General features: G+C 42.0%; 1 protein-coding gene across 3 annotated transcripts in view; it reads left to right on the top strand.

Annotated features, from left to right (window-relative positions):
• MTA1 (metastasis associated 1) overlaps nt 1–22943 on the top strand; it is an 87180-nt gene that overhangs the window by 55516 nt on the left and 8721 nt on the right. Inside the window, exons 12-19 of one of the 3 annotated variants that reach the window (XM_075422377.1) lie at nt 5197–5312; nt 6136–6287; nt 7275–7464; nt 7846–7935; nt 9793–9945; nt 11027–11062; nt 17410–17421; nt 22512–22543. In XM_075422377.1, coding sequence (XP_075278492.1) covers nt 5197–5312; nt 6136–6287; nt 7275–7464; nt 7846–7935; nt 9793–9945; nt 11027–11062; nt 17410–17421; nt 22512–22543 — 781 coding nt within the window. The remainder of the gene's footprint in view (nt 1–5196; nt 5313–6135; nt 6288–7274; nt 7465–7845; nt 7936–9792; nt 9946–11026; nt 11063–17409; nt 17422–22511; nt 22544–22943) is intronic. The other 2 variants (XM_075422378.1, XM_075422379.1) reach the window with 2 other exon arrangements.

The following is a 22943-nucleotide window of genomic DNA, read 5'->3' as shown; positions in this document are numbered from 1 at the left end:
TCTGCTTCTTTTTTGCTATTGATACCTCCAAATGTGGCAACAATTAAGTATTTCTAATATTTTTTGAGTATTTCTACTTGAGTTTCAGTACAAGGTCTGGCACACAGGGAATGTACTGCATCTGCATTATCTTGTGACCTAGAAGAAGATTATATTCTTGGCCTGTAACAGCAGTATGTGGTGTAGGGATCTAAATATCAATGTTATTGATTTGTCCTTATCGTGTTACTGAGCCCATTCCTGTTTCAAGGCTTGAACCATAATGATCTACTTGTCACCTCAAAAATAAATTACTTGATGTAGGCTGTCACAAGACCTACGCAGAAGCGTATCAGCTGATTGAGCAAAACCTATTCTAACAATAACTGGTGTAAAATTGTTTGCAAAGAGAGACCCTGGAGGATATCAGACTGAAACAATTTTATCTTATTTTTGTCTCTGGCTGTCTTCCACTGATGGAACTCATGTTTGTTTGTGTGATGTTAATAGAAAGGGGAGGAAAATAAGAAGAAAAACAATAGAAGTGGTCTTCAAAGGTTATTTCTCTAAACCAACATCCTAGACATTGGAAAAACATTTCTGTCCTCGATGTCGGACAGATATTTCTGTGCTCCTTCCAGGAACAGCCCTGGGTTTGGGACAGACATCTGGAGGTGATGTGACTGAACCCAGTGTTTGTATGCTTGGCTTTGTAGTGCATCCCTCGGGCTGAAAAGCACTGGTGTGCTTTCCCGGTGGAAGGATGAAGTGTAAAATCAGTTGAATCCTGCATTCAGGAAATACTGAGAAAAATCTTTTAATTGTTTTCTCTAGCAATTTCTCTGTCAGTGGGAATGGTGTTAAATAAAGAAGCAGCAAGGAGCCTGAATGCCCAAAGAGATGCCATGTTCTTACACACTTCATCATGTCGTCCACCAGCGTGACGGAGTTTCTTGTTGCAGTTGTAGTCTCGGTCTCTTTCTAGTGTGTACCCAAACATATTCTTCAGACTGTTGTGGAAGCCATATTCCAGTTTTACTGAACTGACGGGCATCGCAGGTACTAGGTGCTGCTTTCTGATGACAGTGTGGTTGTGTAGCTGGTGCTTTTTGGGGTTGGGACATCTGCAGATCGTCAAGGCTGAGACATACAATTCTGTGTGGCTTTTCTCTCTGTTGCTTTGATCTAAGTGATGTCAAAAGGGGTCAGAACAGAAAGGAAAGAATGGAGTGCTCCACACAATCCCCACTCTCCAGAAAGTATTAATATAAAATGTAGGTTTTAAATTTACATCTAGATGTAAATGGATACATTCTACTTGCGGTATTTTTTCTGAGAATCTCAAAGCACTTTGACAAGCTGCAAATGCTGCCTTGCAAACACTTGTAAAGTAGGGAAATATTATTTTCCCTGCCCTGCCTCTTTTTTTATGCAAATAGGGAGACTGGAGGAATAGGTCAAAGCTTTGGATGACTACAAGGGGCAACTGCTTAACAAACTGAAGATAATTCCTTTGTCTGTTTGTTGTCCTCTGCCTGAGGAGCAAGAATTTTTTCCTTCTGTGGAGAACCGTGCAGAGGTCCAGTGCAACGTGGGAAACATAAAGGCGTAATGTCGTCCATTCTTGTGTAGCTGTGCTAGTTAAAATGGTGACCTTCGACATTTTGTTGGAGAAAGCTTCTCATTTTTGAAAAGAACTGTTTAGCAGTCATTAGACCTGTTCTAATAGAAGTGGGTGTTTACAGTAGCATGTGATGAGAGCTCAGCGCTCTGTTGTCTGGGTAAGGAATCCAGACACTTGGGTTATATGCCTAGGGGTAAATGGCATAAATGTTCCTTACAAAGGATTGAAAGTTACTCTTATTTCTGAGGCTTAATTTCTGAATTGTTCCGTTGCATCTAGCACCACTATGGTTTCCTGAGTAGTGCGGAACTGGTGGTGTTATAGTTATTTTTAACAACTAAAATTTTATCACTGTGCTGTGGTGACGTGCTAGCCACTCGTATAGTGAAGGGATTTCAGTGTTCTGCGTGGCTCAGGGTTATCTTCAGGTTGGGTTTTTTGGGTAGGGGCTTCAGTCCACAACGGGTGGCTTCCTGTGCCTTCTTTCTGCATGTGCTTTATCACCTCAATCTCTTTGGTTGAGACTGATCTCCTGCAGAATGCAGCCCAGAAGTCTGCGCTTTGTGATCCGTGTTCTAGCTCCAGTGCAACTGAAACCAGTTTGAGACTTGCATTCTTGATGTAAGAACTGGAAATGATAGTTTACTGCACATGAGTATTCCCACTACCTTATTTTTATCTTTCACTTCGGCTTCATTAATTGCCTAATGATTCATCCAGTTATTCATCTAATTTGCTTATTAATAGCTGTAGCAGGCTTTGGTGGTATCAAACAAGTTTAATTAACGTATCATCAACAATTAAGAGCTTTTTGCTTCTTGTATGATGAAGACATTAGCTGCCCGAATTTTGTTACTGCCGTGGTGAAACTTGACCTTAGCTTTGGAGCAGAACGCTTTCTGGTGCTTGTTGCAGCTACGTTAATTGTACTCTTCCAAAATCCTGAAGTGAAGTTACTGTCACAACTAAGTGTGACAATTCTGTGATCAGCGTGATTTGGTGATCAGCTTTCACCCCCACATCCCTTTCACTTGCATTTGAAATATGAGTTTGATAAGGGTTGTAGAGAGGACAGCGGAGTCAGGCCGTCGCCCTCCGTTCTGCAGATGATCTTAGACCTTTGGGTGTGCGTGCCAGTGCGTGCAGTCTTGTTCTCAACTTGCTGTTTACAACCAGACACATCAGGGCTTCCCAACATGCTGCTCAAAAAAACCCCAAACCTTTTTATGTGCTTTACTGGTGGATTTAAGGCTGCTTTACTCCATTTTTCAGAGGATAAATAAATGTACAGAAGGGAAGCAGCATGTCTCATGTTGAGCCGTAAGCTTAGGTTTCTTCAGTCTTCTGCTCTGTCTGTTGAGCGACACCGCTTGTGACAGTGTGCATCTGTGAGGACTGTTTGTTTTACAGCATCTTGGTAATGTTTGCACATGGAGTTTGCTAGTGAATCATTGGCAGAAGTTCTTTTGCAGCAGGTTACTATAGTGACATCCCAGAGAAAATGCTGGGTAGCATGAACGTACCCTCTGTCAACTTCCCCTTTGTTAAATGTGTCTGCAGGTCTCCTGCCATCAGTGGTGTCAGAACTTCGTGCCATTCTGATAAGCACCTCGAAACACTTCAATCTGTGTAAGAGCCGGGCGAATTAATAAGCAAAGGGAGAAGAAAACCTGATCAGGCTTGTTAATCCAAAACGCCTTTATTTTTTTTTCTCTTCTTTGCTTCTTTTGGGTTGTGTATGGGCTAATCAGTGTACGGAATGAACAAGCTTATTTACAGTGTTTGAGTGCCACGTAGCCTCCTAAGCTTTCTCTTCTGCAGAAAGGCCCTGAACTTTGCAGTGAGGAGCACTATCTGAATGCTATCTGAAGTTTTTCTGAGACTGGGCAAATGCTCTCTTACCTCCTTATGCAACATGTGTGGTCCTTGTAGGTCGTTCACAGCCAAATCTTTTTTGTCTCTATAGAAATGTAGCTGTACTGAGCTCTGTATCTCGGTGCCTGATCGGACATCTTCAGATGAGGAAAAGGATGACCTTCTGGCTTCCAGGGCAGTGTGAGCTTTCCAGTAGCATTTGGGTTTGTTCTGGAGCTGCAAGGGTCAGTTGTCTTCAGAATTCAGTCACTTGGAACTCTGCTTTCCGGAGTCACTGCTGAGAATGTGAAACCTAATATTGATGCCTCATTAGAAAGAAATTAGTTTGGCCATATTCCCACAATGCTGTTTTTGCAGCACTAGCCAGGGTGAAAAGTAGTAAGTATTCTGGGTCACTGAAATCACTGCGACTGCTGTGTCAGTGTGCAACTGATGTGCAAGTAAATGTGTTTTCAGCAAGCCATTTAAAGATATTTCTGCTTCAATAAGTGGATTCCAAATCATGGGTTTATTAGTTGGAAATAAAAGGGATATGCCCACTCCTTTCGGTCTGCAGGTAAGAGAATATGAGGGAAATGTAATCAGCACTACAGTCTGGGCTTATGTTCAGAAGTTGGCACCAACAGCTGCCTGTTTTTTGTTGCTTCTATAAGCTGAAGTCCTAACAGTACCTGGGAGTCCTTTTGTAAGTTCCTTGTGTATTCTTCTGTGAGACGTCTTGTGTGACTTCTCCCATCTTCCTCCATTCCCCAGAAGTCCTGTCTCTGCAATATCAATTCTCTGTCCTTTTTGTTCCTTCCCATGCCAAGGATTTTTTGAATGCCTCCCTTTTCCCCCCTTTGACACCTTTTCCTCTGCAGGGACCTTGTACTGTTCCATACTGCTCTCTATGCCAAGGCTTTATTTGCCCTTCCATTCTCAGCTCCTGCCAGTACCTTTTATTTTCCCTGAGTCAACATTTTTAAGAGAGCCATAGGGATGAGCTGAGGTGATTCAGATGTTATGTTAGAATGTATTAGTGACAGTCATCAGTGCATTTCTTGCTCTGTGGATGTTAAGCTTTCAGACATTCTCCATTTAGTAGAAACCTAAATGCTTCTTACTACAAGCGTGGACCGTAGTTTAAGACTTGCCAGAAGGCTTATATTTGTGAATATCTGCGTATACACCATGTCCAAAGATTCTGTTTGGTGTGTTGGGTGTGCGTGTGCAAATTGTGGCTACATGATGCAAACCTCTGCAGTGAGACAATGTGGAAATATTGGTGACTGCAGTCTAGGGTTATCTTTCCCTGAATAAGGCAGGGGTTGAGCTTTCTCCATCTACCTCTACTGCTTCTTCCCCCAAGCTTTTTTTTGGAGATTTAAGTAAAATATCACTCATGTTGAAGACTGAAAGAGATAAGATCTTTTTGTCACCTACATTAGAATGTCTGGGATAGTGATACCTACCTGGCCTCGGTGGTTTATTGTTTTTAAAAGGTTTTTAACTCATGAAAATGGTATTTAACTATTATTATATTTATTTTTGCTATCGGCATTATTTAAATGTTATCGGAGACAGTGTGTTCATGGAAGTCACATTGCTGGTAAGTGCAGCTTACAGTTCTGGAAGCGAACTTTAAATCTTCAGACGTTTTAGGCCATATTTTTTAAAGTCACATAGGAAATTGTATGCCTCAATTAATGTTTGTCCTCTTTTTTGCTTTGTGTTTTAAGTAACAAGCCAAATCCCAACCAGATCAATGTAAATAATGTCAAACCAGGAGTGGTAAATGGTACTGGAGTACAGGCACAGAACACGGGAGCAGGACGGGCCTGTGAAAGCTGTTACAGTAAGTGACGTGCCAGTATGGCAGCTATGCACAGGGAGTGTGAGTGCTGTGTTGCAAACAGTAAAGTAAAAGCCATGTTGTGGCGGGGGGTGGGAGAGAAGGCTTTGGAAGGGTGGGGGCACAGTATTTGACATGGCAGCATTTAAGCAAAGGTGGGGATTTTTCGCTCTTACTGGTGTTATGTTCGTAAATATAATTATGAAATAGTTAAGGGGAAGTTAGTAAATGTCCTGTGTAATTGCAAGTGGCTGTTGAGCAAAGACTTTAATCACTGAGCTGTGAAGTTGACAATTTTTTCATAGTGTTTTAGTAGATTTCAAAATACGTGATATCTTTGTATTTGATCTACTGAGTTCTAATACTTCCCCTCCTTTATGGGGAGCCGTTAGAGATGCTCACGTGTAGGAGTGTGCGAGAAGTCAAGTCACAGATTTATCTTACGTACTTTTAGCCATAAAATTAATGTATGGGGAGTTCCTGAAGACAATCTGCGTTCTCCCTCCCGTGCTCTGCAGCAATTGTGGTCTACCAGTCTTGTAAAATGAGAGCTTTCAGTTTCATTGGCAGGACATTTTCCCATCCTACTAGTTGGTTTTTCTGTTTGTGTTTTGAAAGGATTTTATATGTGTAATTAATTTTGCTGAAATCGCAAGTACATTTAACAGTGCGGATGATGGTGAAGCCGTCGTCAGGTTTCTAAGATTTGTTTGAGCTTTGCACTGTCTTTGTGTGGGTTTTCTTTTGTGATGGTTCTAAAGAGAATAAGCTCTGAAAAGTGATCCTGTTTAAGGATATATATAATTTCCACCTTTGTTATCTCTAGCCACACAGTCTTACCAGTGGTATTCTTGGGGTCCCCCTAACATGCAGTGTCGCCTCTGTGCATCCTGTTGGACGTACTGGAAGAAATACGGTGGCTTGAAAATGCCAACACGGTTAGATGGGGAAAGACCAGGACCAAACCGCAATAATTTGGTAGGTATCTGCAAAGCAGACTGCTCGGTGCTCTTGCCTGGAAAGCTAGGTGCCATGATATCCAGCTAATTGTTCACTATTCTTAAATATTTAATGACAAAAAGAATGCCTTCAGCCTCCGTTGTTGTCCTCGGGTTTGGTATTTCAGGTCTTGCAAAAGTTGGCACGTTAACTTTGGCTATAAGTAATTTGTTGCCAAGTATTGCCCTGCGAAAAAAACCATCACTTGTTTAGCAAACTAGCCATCAAATGCATGGGACAACTTAAAGAAGGTGGAAAAAACTGAAATGCCACCCAGTGCTTCTGGTATGTGGTTTCTATGATTTTTGCTGCAGGGGGAAGATGATGTTTTTTCCCTCCCATGAAGGAATTCACCATTTCTTGAAACCTGTTCCCCTTGCCAAGGCACATTCAACATTAGATATCCCAAATAGCTAGTGGAGATCCCTTATTTTGTTTTTCTATTTCATCCTATTTTTTTTTAATTAGTCCTTCTTCCTTTTGGATAGGTTTGAGCAAGCATAGTACGAGCTGCTTCTGTTTAATTTTTCCACTTTTATTTAAAAAATAAATTCTCTGAATTTTTCTGCATTTGGTGGAAGTTCATTCTGGAAGCATCATACATTGAGCTGATCAGAAAAATTAGCTGCATCACATGGACAGAAGGATAGTGCACACTGAACTTTGGTCTTAGATTAATTTCTTTCATCTCTCCTAGTCTTTGCTATCATTCTCTTTCTATGCTATTTTTTTTGTTTATCCTCTGTCCTTTCCAGGCTTCTGTTTGCCCTCTGAAGCTACCTAATGGCTGAGATAACTGCCAGGTTTTATCAGCCTTACACCTCTTGTTTGTTAATTAAAAAGTGTGTAAATAGGTCTGTGAATCAGTAGTTGAAAGTGATTTTACATGATATTCTTTCTCTTCTTTAAAACCATACTTTGAATAATTATTTCTTAGAAATCCTATTTATTTTTCATTCTTTCTAGAGTCCTCATGGTGTGCCAGTACGAAACAGTGGGAGTCCCAAGTTTGCTATGAAGACACGACAGGCTTTCTATCTCCATACAACAAAACTGACAAGAATTGCCAGACGTTTATGTCGAGATATCTTGCGCCCTTGGCATGCTGCAAGACATCCCTATCTGCCTATTAACAGTGCAGCCATCAAAGCAGAATGTGAGTGGTGATGCAGCCGGGATCTGCTTGCAAAGGAGCCCTTTGAGATTCCTTTCCTATGAAGCTGGAGTTGCAGCTTCTTGAGATGCTCTCTTGCATGTAGCTAGCGGTTTCACAAAATCTAGCTGTACTCGCAGTGTATTCCAACTGATTGTAGGCTAGACAAATAACTCTGAAAATTCATGAGTTGTTTGTTATAGAATATTAATGTTTGCTATTACATTTAGCATTCTGCATTTGTACTGTTGCCAAGACATGCTTGCAACCTGTAAAATTCCTTTTGTTTGGAAAGCTCTTTTAGGACACTTGAGTTACTCATTTAGTTTTGTTATAATATTGAAATGTCTTTACCCTCTAATTATTTTTTTTTTCATTTTACAGGCACAGCACGTTTACCTGAGGCATCAGAAAACCCATTGCTATTAAAGCAAGTGGTTCGAAAGCCTTTAGAAGCAGTACTCCGGTATTTAGGTATTAAAAAAACCCAGACAACACCAAACACAAAAAACCCCAACCAAACGCAAAACTGTCTAGCTAATTCTACTAACGATTTCTTTTTGCATTTCGTTCTGGATTTAGATGCAGTTTCTGGATTAAAAACCAAACATGGAAACCTTCCCATGAACTTGGCCATTTTCATTTTTCTACCTGATTTGACAGACCTAGTGGCTCAGCAGTCCACTCTGGGCTCATGGAGCTCTGTCAGAAACTTTTTCAAGTGAAGGGAGGGACGTGTTTGCTGTGGCTTCTGATGCATGTAGGGGACAAGTTACCATCTGCTGGTGAAGGCACAAATGTAATGTTTTGGGAACAATTGGTCAGTCTGCTGTTCCAATTTTTGGGTTGTCTGGAGGCACTTCCTGCAGTTGGGTCTTCCAAGAAGCCGCTTGGGTTTAGGACAGCACTGTATCCCACAGCTTGTGAATCAGTTGTTGGGTCTTCTGCGCTTGAGCTAGGCAAGGGGACTATATTTACATTCTTTACTTTCTTCTAGGATGGGGAGGTTGGTGGTAGTTTTTTGGGGGTTTTTTTTATGGTTTTCTTGAGGACTTGGGCCTCATCAGCTGCTTTGTGGGGGAGTACTGAGTAGCTTTCTCCTGGACCTTGGTGTAAGTTTCAGGTGCTGGAAGAGGCCAGCTATGTGACATGTCAGCTCTGACCACAAACGAATGCAAAATCTCTTTCCCTAGTGTTGCTAGAGATGCCCTGAAGACATGTCTCAGGTTGTTACAGCAGTCTAATGTGAGTCTAGCCACAGAAAGTTAGCGTGGACAGTGATACTTTGAAGGCTTCCGGATTAACAATGAAATGGATTGCCTTTTTACTCTGATAAGAAACACTGGAGTTGATTTTTATGTTTCTTTGAACACTTATGTTGATGAAATATTGTAAGGCTCAGGGTTTATTAAATATTTACTACTACTCTGACTGTTGTAATTCTACTGTGCACTGATGAGACACACAGATTGAGAAAACTTTGGATACCTATAGTGCAACCAAATAAAGCCAATAAAGGGAGAAGTTTCGCTGTTGGGTAAAATTCTACTTTTAATAGTTTTACAGAATGTAGCACGAGATTATGAGATTTCATTAGCGCTGTTCAGGGTCTCCATTTGGCTATTGAGCTGGGAGAAGGGAAGGAAGTGGAAGGAGACTGACGGACTGATGAGAAGGTGGTTTTGGTGGTGTCATGCTCAGTATGCTTGAAGTTACCTGTTGCTCGGTTGTTGGGGCTGCAAGAGAAAAACTCGGTTGAAGCTTCCATGTGCTGTTGCTTGTAACTTTTTCAGAATCTTCTCAGGTGAACAATGTGTGCTTCATCTCTGCTTCAGCCGGAAGCTTGAAGTCAGACTCTCTGTTCCTTATGTTGGTGGTTTGAATCCTCACTTGTTTGGCCAGTTTAGAAATTGTATTTTTTACAAACCTTGCAAAACTGGCAAAGCTGTAATTTCCCCAGAGTTTAGGGGTGTTGCATGACAGCCCAAAGATGGCTTTTAATATAGAGCAGCCCCCGGATGACCTCAGATTGTCAGAGAATAGTGTTCTGGAAATAGGTGTGAAGTGCTTTTGTTATCAACTCTTATTTTAGGATAATATGTTGCAATGAACATTATGGCATTGGTTTTAACATCTTAAGTAGAGGTGAATTCCTAAATATACTTAAAATGCTATATATAAATACCAATCTTCAGTCAAAATTATTGACTGAGATAGTTTGTATATAAGGGGAGGCATACTTGGTCACCTTGGATGTTTTCAGGTTGTAGGTTGCTTTCAGATTTATAATTGCAGTATCTAATAAAAAACCCCCTTGCTGTTTCACGACAGAGTCTCATCCATGTCCTCCGAAACCAGATCCTGCAAAGAGCTTGTCCAGTTCTCTCAACAGTCTGACTCCTGCTAAGTTTACGCCGGTCATTAATAATGGGTCCCCAACGATCCTGGGAAAAAGAAGTTATGAACAACACAATGGAATGGATGGTAAATATTTTTCTGCAAAATGTGTATTGTCAGCATAGGCTTTTTCTTCTATCCTTTCAGTGTACAAGGAGATTGTTTAAAATTATAGCTCTTCATATTAATTCAAAGTTTCTTATTCTTGGGGCTGGGGGAGAGGGTAACTTTTTCCTTTTGTAGAAGTTACTTGTCCCATTTCTCCTTCTGGGTGTGACATGTGGTGTGTACTGCCTGAGTGGTGCGTGCACATAAAGGTACTGTGCGAGTGGAACTCTGCCTAGCTTCACCAGCCTTGCAAATGGGATAGTGAGGGAGAAACTTCCCCTCCAATTTTTAAATGAGTACTAGGAAGGAAACCTTAATAGCTTTTCCTAGTGATGGTTCATTTTTCTTGAGGTTTACGGCTTTTTTTTAACCTGTAGGTAGTAGCTGTGCAGTTCCCAGGTCGCTTTGTAACGTGTGGATCACCTGGCTTTCAGCAAAGCTACCTGAGACTGCATGCCACTGAGAGAGGCAGGCTGCTGTTTAACCGAGAGAGGCAGAAGACGTGCCAGATCTGGCATGACATAAGCCTGCTCCTGCCTTTCGCAGAGCCAGAGCATTTGCTTTTGTTGCCCCTGTCACTGAGCACCTCTGTGCAGTGGAGTTGGGGCTTCATCTCCTCGAGAATAAAAGGCAAGGGGAAGGTGTTTGAAGTGGGAGATAAACGCAGGATGTTCCTGGCACGGACTCCAGGGCTCTGTTCTGAAGAGTTGCTCTTGCATGAGGGTGTCGGGGAAGAGAACGTGCAGCCTTTTTCTCAGATGAGGATGAAAGGGGTCTGTTCAAATGGTCTTAACGGGAGTGAGAACATGGAGGGTAGCTCTCCTTAACAGGGGAAAGAAACAGTTGGTTTAATGGTGACTCTGGGCAGGAAGGGAGATACAGAGAATCCTTCTCATTTTTTACCTTTAGTTTTAACTTTATATGTAGCTTATCTGAAATATAATTACAAACATTTGATATCTTACTGTTCGTGTTTTAACATTAAGAACTTTTAAAACTGCTGCTGTTCAGGTTGCTGATGTGATGTTTTTCTCTTTTCTGTTCACTTATGCTCTATCAGGCAACATGAAGAAGCGCCTGTTGATGCCTAGCAGGGGTAAGACCTTGAAGCTGCGCTCAGCTTATGCTAGGAGAGTCATTTTTTTAGATTCATCTGCTGGCTTCTCTGTGCTTTGTGGCTAATGAGTCTGTGTGCACCTTCTGTGTCAATGTCTAAGTGTTCCTTGGGTAACCACTTCCACCCATGGTTATGCTGCTCACCTTCCAGGCTTTTGAGATGCAGGCGACAAGTTGTACAGCCGTACTGAAGACATGAAGTGCTATGTTCAGAATTGATTACTAATTCCTCAAGTTGATGGAACAGTTTTCTAGTGGTTTTGAGAAACTGCTGAAAGCTGTAATGGTTGGTTTGAAACTAGGTGTTGTTTCACTGTGGCTTTTAAGAAATCAATGTTTCATGTGTCCTGAACTACTTCAAATTCACTTTGAGCAAAAGAAATAGAAGACAGTATTCATACAGAGTCCCAGGTTCAAGCCTCTCTATTGTCCACTGTGAGTGGACAGTCTCAACAGTGAGAGACTGTCTGCACATTCTCTTCTTGCAATAGAAATGGTTTTCAAAATTTCCACAGGTTAAAAACTACTCGGTTCTGGCTAACGAACACACCCCAGAAGCTTCATTTTTGATAATGCAGGAAACACTCATACCATGTCACTTAACCAAATTCAATAGAACAGACTAATTTTGAGTAGTTAGGATATACAAATGTCATTGCTAGACAGACAAACACTAAAACGTAAGCTTACATGTTGCCATAAAATGCCACACTGCATGCCCTGACGTGAAGCTATGTGTTTAATGGCTGAGACAGTGGATGACTGTTATCAATATTTACGTGCATGCGTATAGAAGTGCGTGTGGAGAATACAATAAGAATGAGGACAGTGATCTTTCTGCTGTCTTGCTGTCTTTGGGAATTTATGCCTTGATACTGTGTTGCTGAGTTCTTTCATGTGCTTTTAAACTTTTGTGTTTTGGGAAGAGTAACAAAACCCTGCTGCCTCAGTCGGTTTGGCTTCCTCGGAAGCTTTGTTCAGTAACGCGGGATGTAGATGCGGGGTAGCTCACTGAATTTCCACAATTCCTAGGGACTACCTGCTTATGGGCATGCCTGCTGCTCCCTGCTAAATGTCCTCATCAGCAAGGGGACTGCCGAGTCACTCGGCGGATGACACGCTCCTGGAGCTCTGAGATGTTGTGGCCCAGAGGAGGGAAGTGGAAGACCTGACTCTTCCCTCAGGCTCTCTCTGCATAGAGCGCTGAATTTGATAGCCTGAGATCACTTACTTACTGGCAATGGAGGGTTCTTGTTTTAGTGTTTTAAAACATCTGTCTGCTGGTATACATATTTAATTACATACATTTCAGTCATAATTGTTGCTGGAGTAGCTTGCAAAAAGGTGGTTTTGTTGAAGTACCTGTTCAGGCTGCTCAGAATATGTGTTTCTGTGACTCTCAGGGCTGGCTCTCATTGGGCGCCTGCTGCTTTGTCTGCTTGGTCTGTTCTCAGCCTGCCACTGAAATACTTGCAGTAGTACTTGTTCCTGTGACTGCCAGGTAGCGGAGTTACGAATCAGTCTCAGAATCTGTTTACCTGCTGGGGTGGTGAGTGTGAACTGGATATTCTCGTGAGCAGTTCAGCTTAAACTTGTTGATTGAGATTTATCTGTGAATGGAAAATGTTTGCCATGCTGTGGTTTTGACATCTGGAATGTTTTCTGGCTGTGGGTTCCTGGAAGCTTTGCCGAGACAGAGAGGGAAGGAAACCACCTGCAGGGAAAACAAGGTTTAAAGAACATGGATCAAGATCTGCTGGGCACAGGCAAACAGATGGTGGAAGTCTGGTGGATCTACTTCTGGCCTGGAGCCAGTTTGTGTGCCAGTGCCACTTAGCATTGGTTCCCATTTGCTTTGCATGTGCATTGGTAAGCTTTGCTGGCTCTGCGCATGGCTAACGATGGTTTCATGTGCTGTGCCAGAACTGGGAACGTGGTGCTGAGACTTCTCCTTGGCTCTGGATGGAGTCCTACGGCCTGATTAGTTTGGGAGGCTGCTGGTGGGAAGGGAGAGGAGGAGGTCAGAGAGGAGGAAGAGCACAAGTTGGAACCATTGTGAAGGAGTGAAAGGCAGCAAGAGTGATGAAGCCTTGTGACCAGGATTCAGGAGCCAATGAGTTAATGTTAAAGGACTGAAATAAACCCATCTATCCCGAGTGACTGATTTCTGGATCGTAACTGACCTGAAATAGAATAAAAAGATTAATGAGAATAAAACTGAATTGTTATAACCAGTCAGATTCTTCATTTACATAGCTCCTATAACTACAGGAATTGGCGGGGGTTTCTTTGCTGTTTTTGTTCTTCCTCTTCCCTTAGTGATACATGGTGGCATATTGGCTGGTTTAGGTCATTGTAGGAGTGTACTGCAGGGAAAAGCTGGTATTAAGATGACTGCGCAGAGAGGCTGAAAGTATTCTTTGGACACAAATTTAGATGCAGGAAGACACTTTGTCCGCCTGTGGTGAAATAGTTTTCAATGAGATGTTAGCCTATGCAATGTTATATGAATTATCCAGGAGTTTTTCTGCTTCATGCTGATGTGCTGTGTTGGTGGCACCTGAAAGATATCTTATGGTTTGGACACATCACTGTCAAAGTCTGACATATGACAGTGGACAGCTATTATAGCGGGCTTTAGCTGAGGTCTCTCTGCTGGTGATAAAAGTCTTTTGGTGCTGGGCTATACTTCCAAACTCATGGGAGGAGTATGTATACTGTAAGTTATGGCTGGGTGCTGAGCTGATGGCATGTGGTGAGTTTATAAGGCTTTCATCATGGCCAGATGGTAAAGCAATATAAAATCAAGAGGTTGCTTTGCAGGGAATGAGCCAAGTAGCATCTTGTATTTGTGCTTAGTGTAAAGCATTAAGATCCATGTTTGTACGTATATATTGGTGGTCAGGTTTCTAAGGCATTTAAATTCCCATGGCACCTGCTGCTTTCACCTGCTGTTTAACATTGCTGAAAATTTAACTGTTCTTACAGGTTTTTGGGGTGTTTCTTCAGGCAGCACTGCTGGAAGATTTTCATCTGAGGTTCTACCAGCCCTTGGTATTTAGGACGATGGGTGGTTGGTAGTTACAATTCAGGCCTCAGAGAAGTTTATCAGTGAAGTGCTTGGTGAATGTTCCTGCGTAAATGGAAACACTGTTCCTAAATGTGCCCAGACCATGACTGAGGGTGAAGGGGTTGGAGGTGGAAGGCCACCTAGTCTATGGGCAGGTGCGGATTGGTCAGGTTGAACTCTGTGTGAAGAGAGGTAGAAATGGGAAGTAAGGAAAGGCTGGGAAAATGGGAGCCTTGGTGGTGAGAGATCAAGGAGGAAAAGAAAAGGAGACTGTTCTTAGTGGGCTGCCGCCAGAATTAATTAAAACTAGTTGTGGAAATGTTGGAAATTGCTGAACTTAGAGTACTTCAGATTTTTTCCTTTGAAATTTTGTTGTTTGTTTGTTCTCTTGCTACTGTAACTCCAGCTAAGTATCTTTAACTTTTCTTTTTCTGAGTCATCCCTGCTTAACCCTGGAAAGCTGAACTTTTTCAAGCTTTAAACATGTTTGTCTGGCCAGGCATCTAGAGTTTCCACTGGTGCTTGAATTCCAAGAATGGGAAAATATTTTTAATCTCAACTCTCCTCACTATCTCCACTCTGTTTTATAAGGAGGGTGTAGTCCTTTTATCTATTTTGTTTCCTCTTGTTTAAATCGCATTGGAGGCATCATTAGGCATCCAGTGCACTTCCCAGCTCTCCTTCAGCATTAGATTAGCGTGGACAAATTTCTGCAGCATCCTATTTTTGGAACGTGAAAAGTACATGGAGTCTCATAAGCTGTCGAATACAGTGTGATGTTAAAAAATTACTAGTTTATTGCATTTCATTAGCGTTCTGGAGCTTGACTGACAATATTTGCCATGAAACTTCCTCGAGAGAGAGAGGATGTTTTATGTTCTGGACCCTGTTTATTTTTTTCCTTACAGCTATACCGCATGGGGTCTATGTGATACTTGTCTATGCAAATTCCTGCTGGGGGAAGGGAGGGAGCATTGTTAGATTCCCCCCCCACCCCCCCTCTTTTACACCATGTTAGCATTCATCTAATCAAATTTGTTTTTCAGGGTCATCACATGCACTCTAAAATTGACAGAAAGAGAGAGAACATGAATGAGTAGCTGAAATAAAGGGAAGGCTTTTCCCAGCAACAAACTTGCATTGATAAAATGGTAGTGGATCGAATGCTGAAAAATGGAGAGGGTTTATAGAAGAGCCATGAAAACGGTGAAGGGACTGGAAAAAACACACTGTATAATGGAAAATGCTTTTATCAAAGTGGAAGTTGTAGGTGTTTGTCTCTGCTGACAGGAGCAGCAGAAGTGTAATAATAGAGGGCTTTTTTAGTCTAACCGGGAATGGAATAATGAGCTGCAGTAGCCAGAAGGTACCACAGAAAAACTTTGGCTGGAAACAAGCTGCAAATTTTTGAGTGAGGTTAATTAACTGTTGGAATACCTTGCTTCTGCTTCTGGGGATTTCTAAACCGAAATGGAATGTCAATCTAATTTAACGTGTTCTGCTTCATTGTTTCTCACCTCCTTTTGGGGAAACGTGAATGAACTCCTAGAACTGGAAGCGTTCATCAGCCTAGCATGGCATTAGTTTAGTTATCAAGAGATGAGCATGAAAATAGAAATGCTGTTCTTGGTCAAAACCATCTATTGAGGCGGGAGCATAAGGAAGTTCTCTAGTGTCAGCTATGTAGGCAACCAGACTTATCTCAAAGATTTTTTCTGGCTGACTTAGACCTTGCAGAAAATGTGGACTTACCTGTATGCAGAAGTTGCATTAAAATTCTCCCCTTACCAGCAGTGCCCCTGGCTGCCCTTCCAAAGTCAAGGACAACCAGCCAAAGGATATCTGCCCATCCAGGAATGGCAGTAAACAGCAGGGAGTATTGGTCCTGTAATGAATAATGTGATACGTGTGGTACTGGGGAGAAGTCCTGACTTTAGCTGTTGATATCCGGACCGCTGTAATGCTGACTAGTGTCAAGAGAGAAAGTGTTCGGTGCTTCTTAAAGAAATGGCTGTTTCTTGCCAGCAGCAGCACAGCTGGGAAGAATGACAAGTTGCTTGAAATGCTTTTTGGAGACCCCAAGAAACATGTGCCTTTGCAACTGCCTTGCTTTAGTTTATATGCCAACAGTACAGATTATTTTTGAGAATTGTACTTAGGTTTTTGTATTCAGATGTTAAGTGAAACTTGGTTCACTTGCTTTCAGGTTAGCCATGGTACTGTGATTAGTTTCGTTTGGCGTTACGGGGAAAGATCTGGAAATGCAGTCAGGAGGTGGGCATTATGCTCTATGGATCAACCAGTGAAAACTGTTTCATTTATGAGGGATGGTATGGAGTAAGGTGCAAATGTTGACGGAGTGAGAGGAGAGTGCCTATCTTGAGGCAGTAGTAGGGAGCAGGTGTAATTTATAAGAGAGGAAAAGAATGCAGAATTGCAAAACCCCTGATAATACAAAGCCTGAGCTTGTAATTAAGTGGAATCTACATGTGTGACGCATGTCATATATATCTATGTACACACACGTGTATATGATGTGTAACACTCCCAGTTCTAGGAACAGTGAATAATTCAGTGTTTTCTAGTTTTCATGGCTTAGATCAGCAAATCCTAAAGCAGTGAGGTGTATGGTTTTGTTACCTCCTTTTTTTTTTAACCATTTAGTGTGTTGCAGCCAGACCAAAATATACAGTGATGCTGTTTTAGGAATGCGAATGGATAGTATCGGTTGACTAAACACCAAGATAGATAGCGACTTGCCATTTTCAACATACTTGTCCACGGGTAGAGGCTGACTCATTGTAGTTGGATGTCACTGCCCAGAAGATATTAGTTAGGGTCTGTGAAGTACTCTCAGCAGAAGGTGTAGCTTTGCATGAACAAACACGTGATCTGTGAGGTACTGTGAAGCAAATAAAGGTGAACTGTTAGACCAAGCGTTGTAGGAAGGACTGTCCAAATCCAACGAGGTTACTGTGCAGGAGTTAGTGGAAGGAGATGGGTAACACACCACTACTTAGTCATACAAAATTAAACCTCTTTGTGGAATCTCTCATTTGGAGTTACTGTTTGTTTAATGTTGTCTTGGGTTATCTGTCCAACGGAGAACTGTGATCGCTTGTGTGTTTCATTACAACCAAAACAGTGTGTTCTCTATTTGTTGCATGGGGCTGGGCTACTGTATTCTGAACTATGTGAATCTTTCCTTTTTTTAACCTTAAATCTTTTTTTTCCTTTTCCTTTGCCAATCTTGGTAGGAACTTACTTAGGTAAGTAAACTGCAATTTTAACATTGTTTTTATCTACAACAGAACTTTAAGCAAATGTTAGTCTAGGTGATGTTTGGTACAATTTATTCTCAGTTCTGCTTGTTGCACTTGCATTCCTGGAAGTGTATAGCCTTTGATTGTTAGAAGATGGACACTCAATCCGCTCACAGTGGTAACACACTCTTGGCAGTTTGAGAGAGAGGTGTACTAGAGCCTTTGTGTAAGCTTACAAAAACTGTGTGTGTATATGTCAACACGCAGAGACCACTTCAAGTGAACTAGTAACTTTGAAGTGAAATCCTTGTTAATCAAACCTCATTCATGCATGGATTTTTGTATTTTTTTCTAGCTTGCTCACAAATGTGGTACTGTTGATGTTTTTGTTACTGCTGGGAAGGATGGAATCCCAGGAGGATTAGTTTTGGAAAAGGAAAATGCATATGAAGAGTGTATGGATTTTTGAAAGCGATGTATTTTAGTATAGTAAACTTGCTGGTTGTAAAAGTGTGTGTTAAAATCTGTGCATTCATTGTGACTGAAGACGTGCTTATGAATGTTACTGCATATTGCATGTTCTGCATGATACTTCTCTTTGGTAAACAGAAGTTAAAAACAAAACACCATCTGTGACTAATTGCTTGATATTCTGACTGGTTTAAAAAAAAAGTAATTATGTTAACATGAGATGAAGGACCCATGTTTTTGTGTGTGGTGAATGTGCTGAAGACTGGAGTTAGTAAGTTCCAGGAAATGCAGATTTAACAGCTCCAAGTCATGTCCTATGGCGGGAAGCTGGGCTACTCTTCTTAATTGGTGCTAGGGGCAACTCTGTTCAGACTTCTTGTGCCAAATTCTGAAATGATCTGTAAATACACAGGCAACGGTGTGTATGTTCAGGCACCGAAAAGTGCTGGAAGATTTCTACCTGAGTAGAAAAGTAGCCGTGGTTTGTGCTTATCCTGCAGCTGGTTGTTGCTTGCTGTAGTAACTTCTGAACATAGCCCTGCACACCAGTCTGCATGGGGCACGCTGTGGAGGGCTTAGGCTCTCCTGCTTCTCGAAAGGGCAGCTATGTATTGTGTGGAGTTGGCCAAAACATCAGGCTGAATTTGAGCTGTGGGAGTAATTTTTGAATGCTGCCATTCAGATGCTGAGGACCTCTGGCTGGACTCGCAGGGCATGGGGCTGGATCAGCAAAGAGCCTGTGCGTCCCCTCTCAGGCTTCCAGAGGGACCAGATGTGCTGGTTTGCTTCCCACTGGGAAACTAGATTCCTACATTCCACTTGTGTTGTTGGGTGCCAACTATTCCTGACTCCCGCAGCATGCTCTTTGGGTGGTGCTCTAGTTGCTGCAGGAAGTTAAGGTTTGAGTATTACCTCTTTTTTTTTATTTTAATTTTAATAAACCTGAAGGCGTTAGATCCAAATGATATGAGACTGTTCCATGAGAAGAAACAGGTTGGCTGACTGAGAGGTCGTCCCCCCTCAATCCCAAAAGATAAAACAAAGCTGCAAAGAAACAGTAGTAAGAGACTTCATTTGCTGTTTCTGATAGTCCTTCCCCACCTGTGGTTTTTTTGGGGGGTGGAAGTATACATGCATATATGTATATCACATGCAGCTTGGATAGTTCAAGCATGAAAGGATCGTTAGGGCGTAGTGACCTGGTTTTGAACCAAAATCTTGGTAATTGTGCTTATGCTTGAGGAATCGTTCTGAGGTCGTCTTCACTAAATTGTGGAGGCATGCTGTGAGGGTGTCAGTTAATCTCTGTGCTGGAATTAGTTGTTCTATTGCCATTTCACTAACAAGGTAGAATCATTTGTGGCAAAGGACCTCTATGGCTGTCTGCAGACACACCCTCAGTTTACCTTGTCTACATTTTATCCTCTGGGACTTCCTCTTGCTTGCAGTGTTGTAGAGGAGACTTTGACAGGAGGAATTGAATGGGAGGAGATTTTCTAGGGCTTTGGGGTATTTTTCAGTGCTATGGAAAAAAACATTTAATCTTGAGTTTTCAGAGTACATTTCAATATCTTTGGCTGCAAAAGAGTGGAAGATATGCTTAAATTCATCATTGTAGACCTTTACACTTAGCTGTTAACGGTTTGGTCACCTCCTTTCTTTGTTGTTGGTTTTCTTCATTATTTGGTGGAGTTTACTGTTGTTTCTGATGTGGAGCTACGTAAATTTAAGCAGTTGGACCTTAGACGTCGTTGAAAGGAATATTCACGCTTTCTACCCTGTGGCTTCTCTAGAAATCCCTCTGTAAAATAAAGACAGGGTTTTTTTCCTGTAGAGGAGCTGCCAGAACCCTGTTGGATTTTGCTTCTGGTTTATATTCATATGCTGTCCTACTATTTTAACCTGCTTGTGGATGTGTGTGTGTGTGAGAAGTCTCTCTCAAACCTTGGTCTGTGTAAATGCAGCAAGCACCTGGGGGAGGACCACATTCATATGGCCAGGTACCTGTCTGTACCACTCCTCACCCAGAGACGGGGCATTGGTTTAGTTCTCAGAGGTGTCTGTCTCGCAGACCTCATCTCTCACACAGAAGCCACCAAAAACTTTTGGATGAGAATCCGTTGTTTCCAGTACGGATGCATCCTATTGACTTGACAGCTGTTCTGCAATGGGTTGCAGATGTTGTGCTGTCTCTCTGCATCTCTTTGGTGACCATGGTGGGTAAAAGTTGCTCATTTAACAGCAGTGCTTCAGCTGCATATGCTTTTAGTGTGATTTTTTTATTGCAAAGTGAAGCTAGTCTTTTTAGTGTCTGTTTTTATATTTATCCTTTCAAACTCCAGTTATCAAAGTGTGACTAAAGGGAAAATTCACAGATAGCTAAGATTAATATGCTAATTGATACCTTATTACTGTGATAGCAAGAGTATAAATTGTATTGGAACTGTATCTTTGTTTTGTGCCTTATTTTACTGAAGCAAGAAGTTGTCATGGGCAGCTTTATGCTCGAAGTTATAGCTTAGGGGATGAGGTGTGTCCCTGTTGTAACCACTGCTGCTTTGCTGTTAGAGGCCTCTGGAGCTTTGGGGCTTGGAGCAGGCAGCAGTTTTGCTCAGCCTTTGCTCAGTTTGTGTCAGTCTCAACATCTCTTCTCACCGTGAAATATTCTGAGTTAGTTCTGGGGCTTAGGCATAGCACTGTTTACTGTTCTGTTTTACACCTGGTGGTAGTCACCAAAGCAGCCACGTATCAGCTGCTCCTGTAGGCTGGTCTTTTCTGGCATCGAGAATGTTCTTAGTACAAGAAAAGAGCTGGTCTGGAGTGTGACTGAAGTGAAATGTGTGGCTTCAGTCCAGGAACTAGCGTCGGCTGATTTGCATCTCTCGGAGCTCCTGCGAATGGAGAAAATGTTACCTTTCTGTTACGGAAGGGGGAAGAAGAAACAAGTGCTAGAGCTTGACTCTGAAGCCAACAGATTCGGGTTGCTTCCTGCTGGCTGTGCTGTTTCCCAGCACCTGTGGACTCTGTCCATCCATCTCAAACAGCTGTGCACAGCTGTGTTTGGGATGCGATGGCTGCTCCCCTGTAAAAAGGAGTGATTATCTGGCACCTGCTTTGCTTTTGTCAACATCCAAAGGTTGTTACTGGTCTTCTTGCTTGGTGCCTGGTACATCTGTTCCACAGATTTGATGGAAATCTTTCTGGCAACTATTTCTTCATCACTGTGGATACTTAGGCACAAAAATGCTGCAAAAATTGAAACTAGGTGTTTAAAGTAGCTAGCAGCATATGTCTACACAGAATGGAAAATACACTTGATATAAACTGTTGGTTTTAATGTGGTGTCATGATACTCGGTGCTCAGAAAATGTCCCCCGTTCTGCCTGCCTCCCTGCCGATGCGTTGCTGTGCCACGTGTTTCCTGGCATACTTGCTGTGAGTACAATGTGTTTGGTTTTACTGAGGAGAATCTCAAGGAATGTGTTGAGTGTGGACCCTGAGCTGTGAAATTGAATTTTTGCTGGATTCCTTAAAAAGCTTTGCGGTTTCATCACAGCTTAACTCGCTAGCAACGGGAAGTTTCAAAAGTCAAGCTGCGAAGCTTGCTATAAATGTGAAAGCAGAATTCATACTGATAACTTCTGCAGCCAGTGACAGCATTTGCTGGTGTCTGTCCTGTAGTACCTGTTGGATCTGATGTACTGACGTTTAGGTTCTCGGGCAGAAGGAGCCAAGAAGGATGGTTTGGTGCACTGATGTTAATGAAATGTGTTTTCTGGGAGCGTGCATCTTAGAAAACTAAATGGTGCTAACAAAAAGGTTTATTAGGTCTCCTGGTCCATTCCGTGCCATACCCTGCTGCCTTATAGCAACACATCATTCTGTTATAGCCCAAGACCTTTCTGTGCCCTGCAGGGTCTCACGTGTACCATGCAGCACGTGCGCTGTGGCAGGGTGGTAGGGTGTCGGATAGCGTAGCACATACGCTCGTGAAATCAAGCCATTGTGCTCGGTGCTGGCTGTGTTACTGTGGAAGGGCTTTGTGCGATAGCTGGAGTCGCTGTGCTCTGTGGCTGATGGAGCTGCACCTGTGGAAGTATTTGTTTGTGGTAGGTTCAGCAGATACAATCTGTTTGCTAACAGTTTGTAGCTAACATCTGAGCTGAAGAGTTCCCTGGGGTTCCAAGGATGATAGGAAAGATTTTATTTGTTGCTGTCTTGACAGTGTATAGTACCTTCCACTTTCTTCTTCTTGATGTCAGTAAATTCCTCCAAAACTAAAACAGAATGCCAGATTTTTTCCCAAGACTTGAGGAAAACCTCAGATCTGAAAGCGGAGGTGTACTTTTAGCGGTAGTTTGAAGAAAGGTGTGAGTAAATGGAGAAAAGACTGAGCGAATGGAATGTGTTTCTAACGTGGGGGCTCTGCTCTTCGAACCATGTTGTTAAGGAAGCTCTTTTCTCAGTTACCTTTCAAGGAGGGGAGAAGTTAGTTTGGTAGACAACTCTTGTTTTAGCAAAACAACACAGTTGCAATCATAGCTGCGTGTGTTTTGATTTTGTACTTTTTTCTGTCTTGGAAAAGCAATGGTCTTACCAGCTCTATTCTCTTTCCTGTTTGTTAGGTCTGCCTAACCACGGACAAACCAGACAAATGGTAAGAGAATGTTCATTTAACCAAAACAGGGAAAAGAAGAATTATTAACCCACGCTAGATAGAACACCCCATTAAACCCTAGCATTTCACTTCCGTCTTTGCTGTTTGCAGCTGGTCATCTTTCCCAATTAATTGAAAAGTTTAAAAAAAAAAAAAAATTGGGGGCATATGAAATGTTGAAGTGGTTAAATACAATTTAAACCTCAAATCTCTCTCTCTGTATAAATGAGATTCTGTTTTGAATGGAACATTTTGTTTCTGCTCATACAGAAACCGAGTGGCTGTTTATAGCAAAGTTCTGGGATGTGTTTCTAGGTGGAATGTGTTTCACTGACGGAGGAAGGCCTAACTGATGGAAGGATTTGTTTGGAAAACAGTTTCTTTGTTTATTTGTTTTTAG

Source organism: Opisthocomus hoazin, chromosome 6, assembly GCF_030867145.1.
Source record: "Opisthocomus hoazin isolate bOpiHoa1 chromosome 6, bOpiHoa1.hap1, whole genome shotgun sequence".
Lineage (NCBI taxonomy): Eukaryota > Metazoa > Chordata > Aves > Opisthocomiformes > Opisthocomidae > Opisthocomus > Opisthocomus hoazin.
The sequence above is the reverse complement of the archived record's forward strand: the minus strand, read 5'-3'. Positions and strand labels throughout refer to the sequence as shown.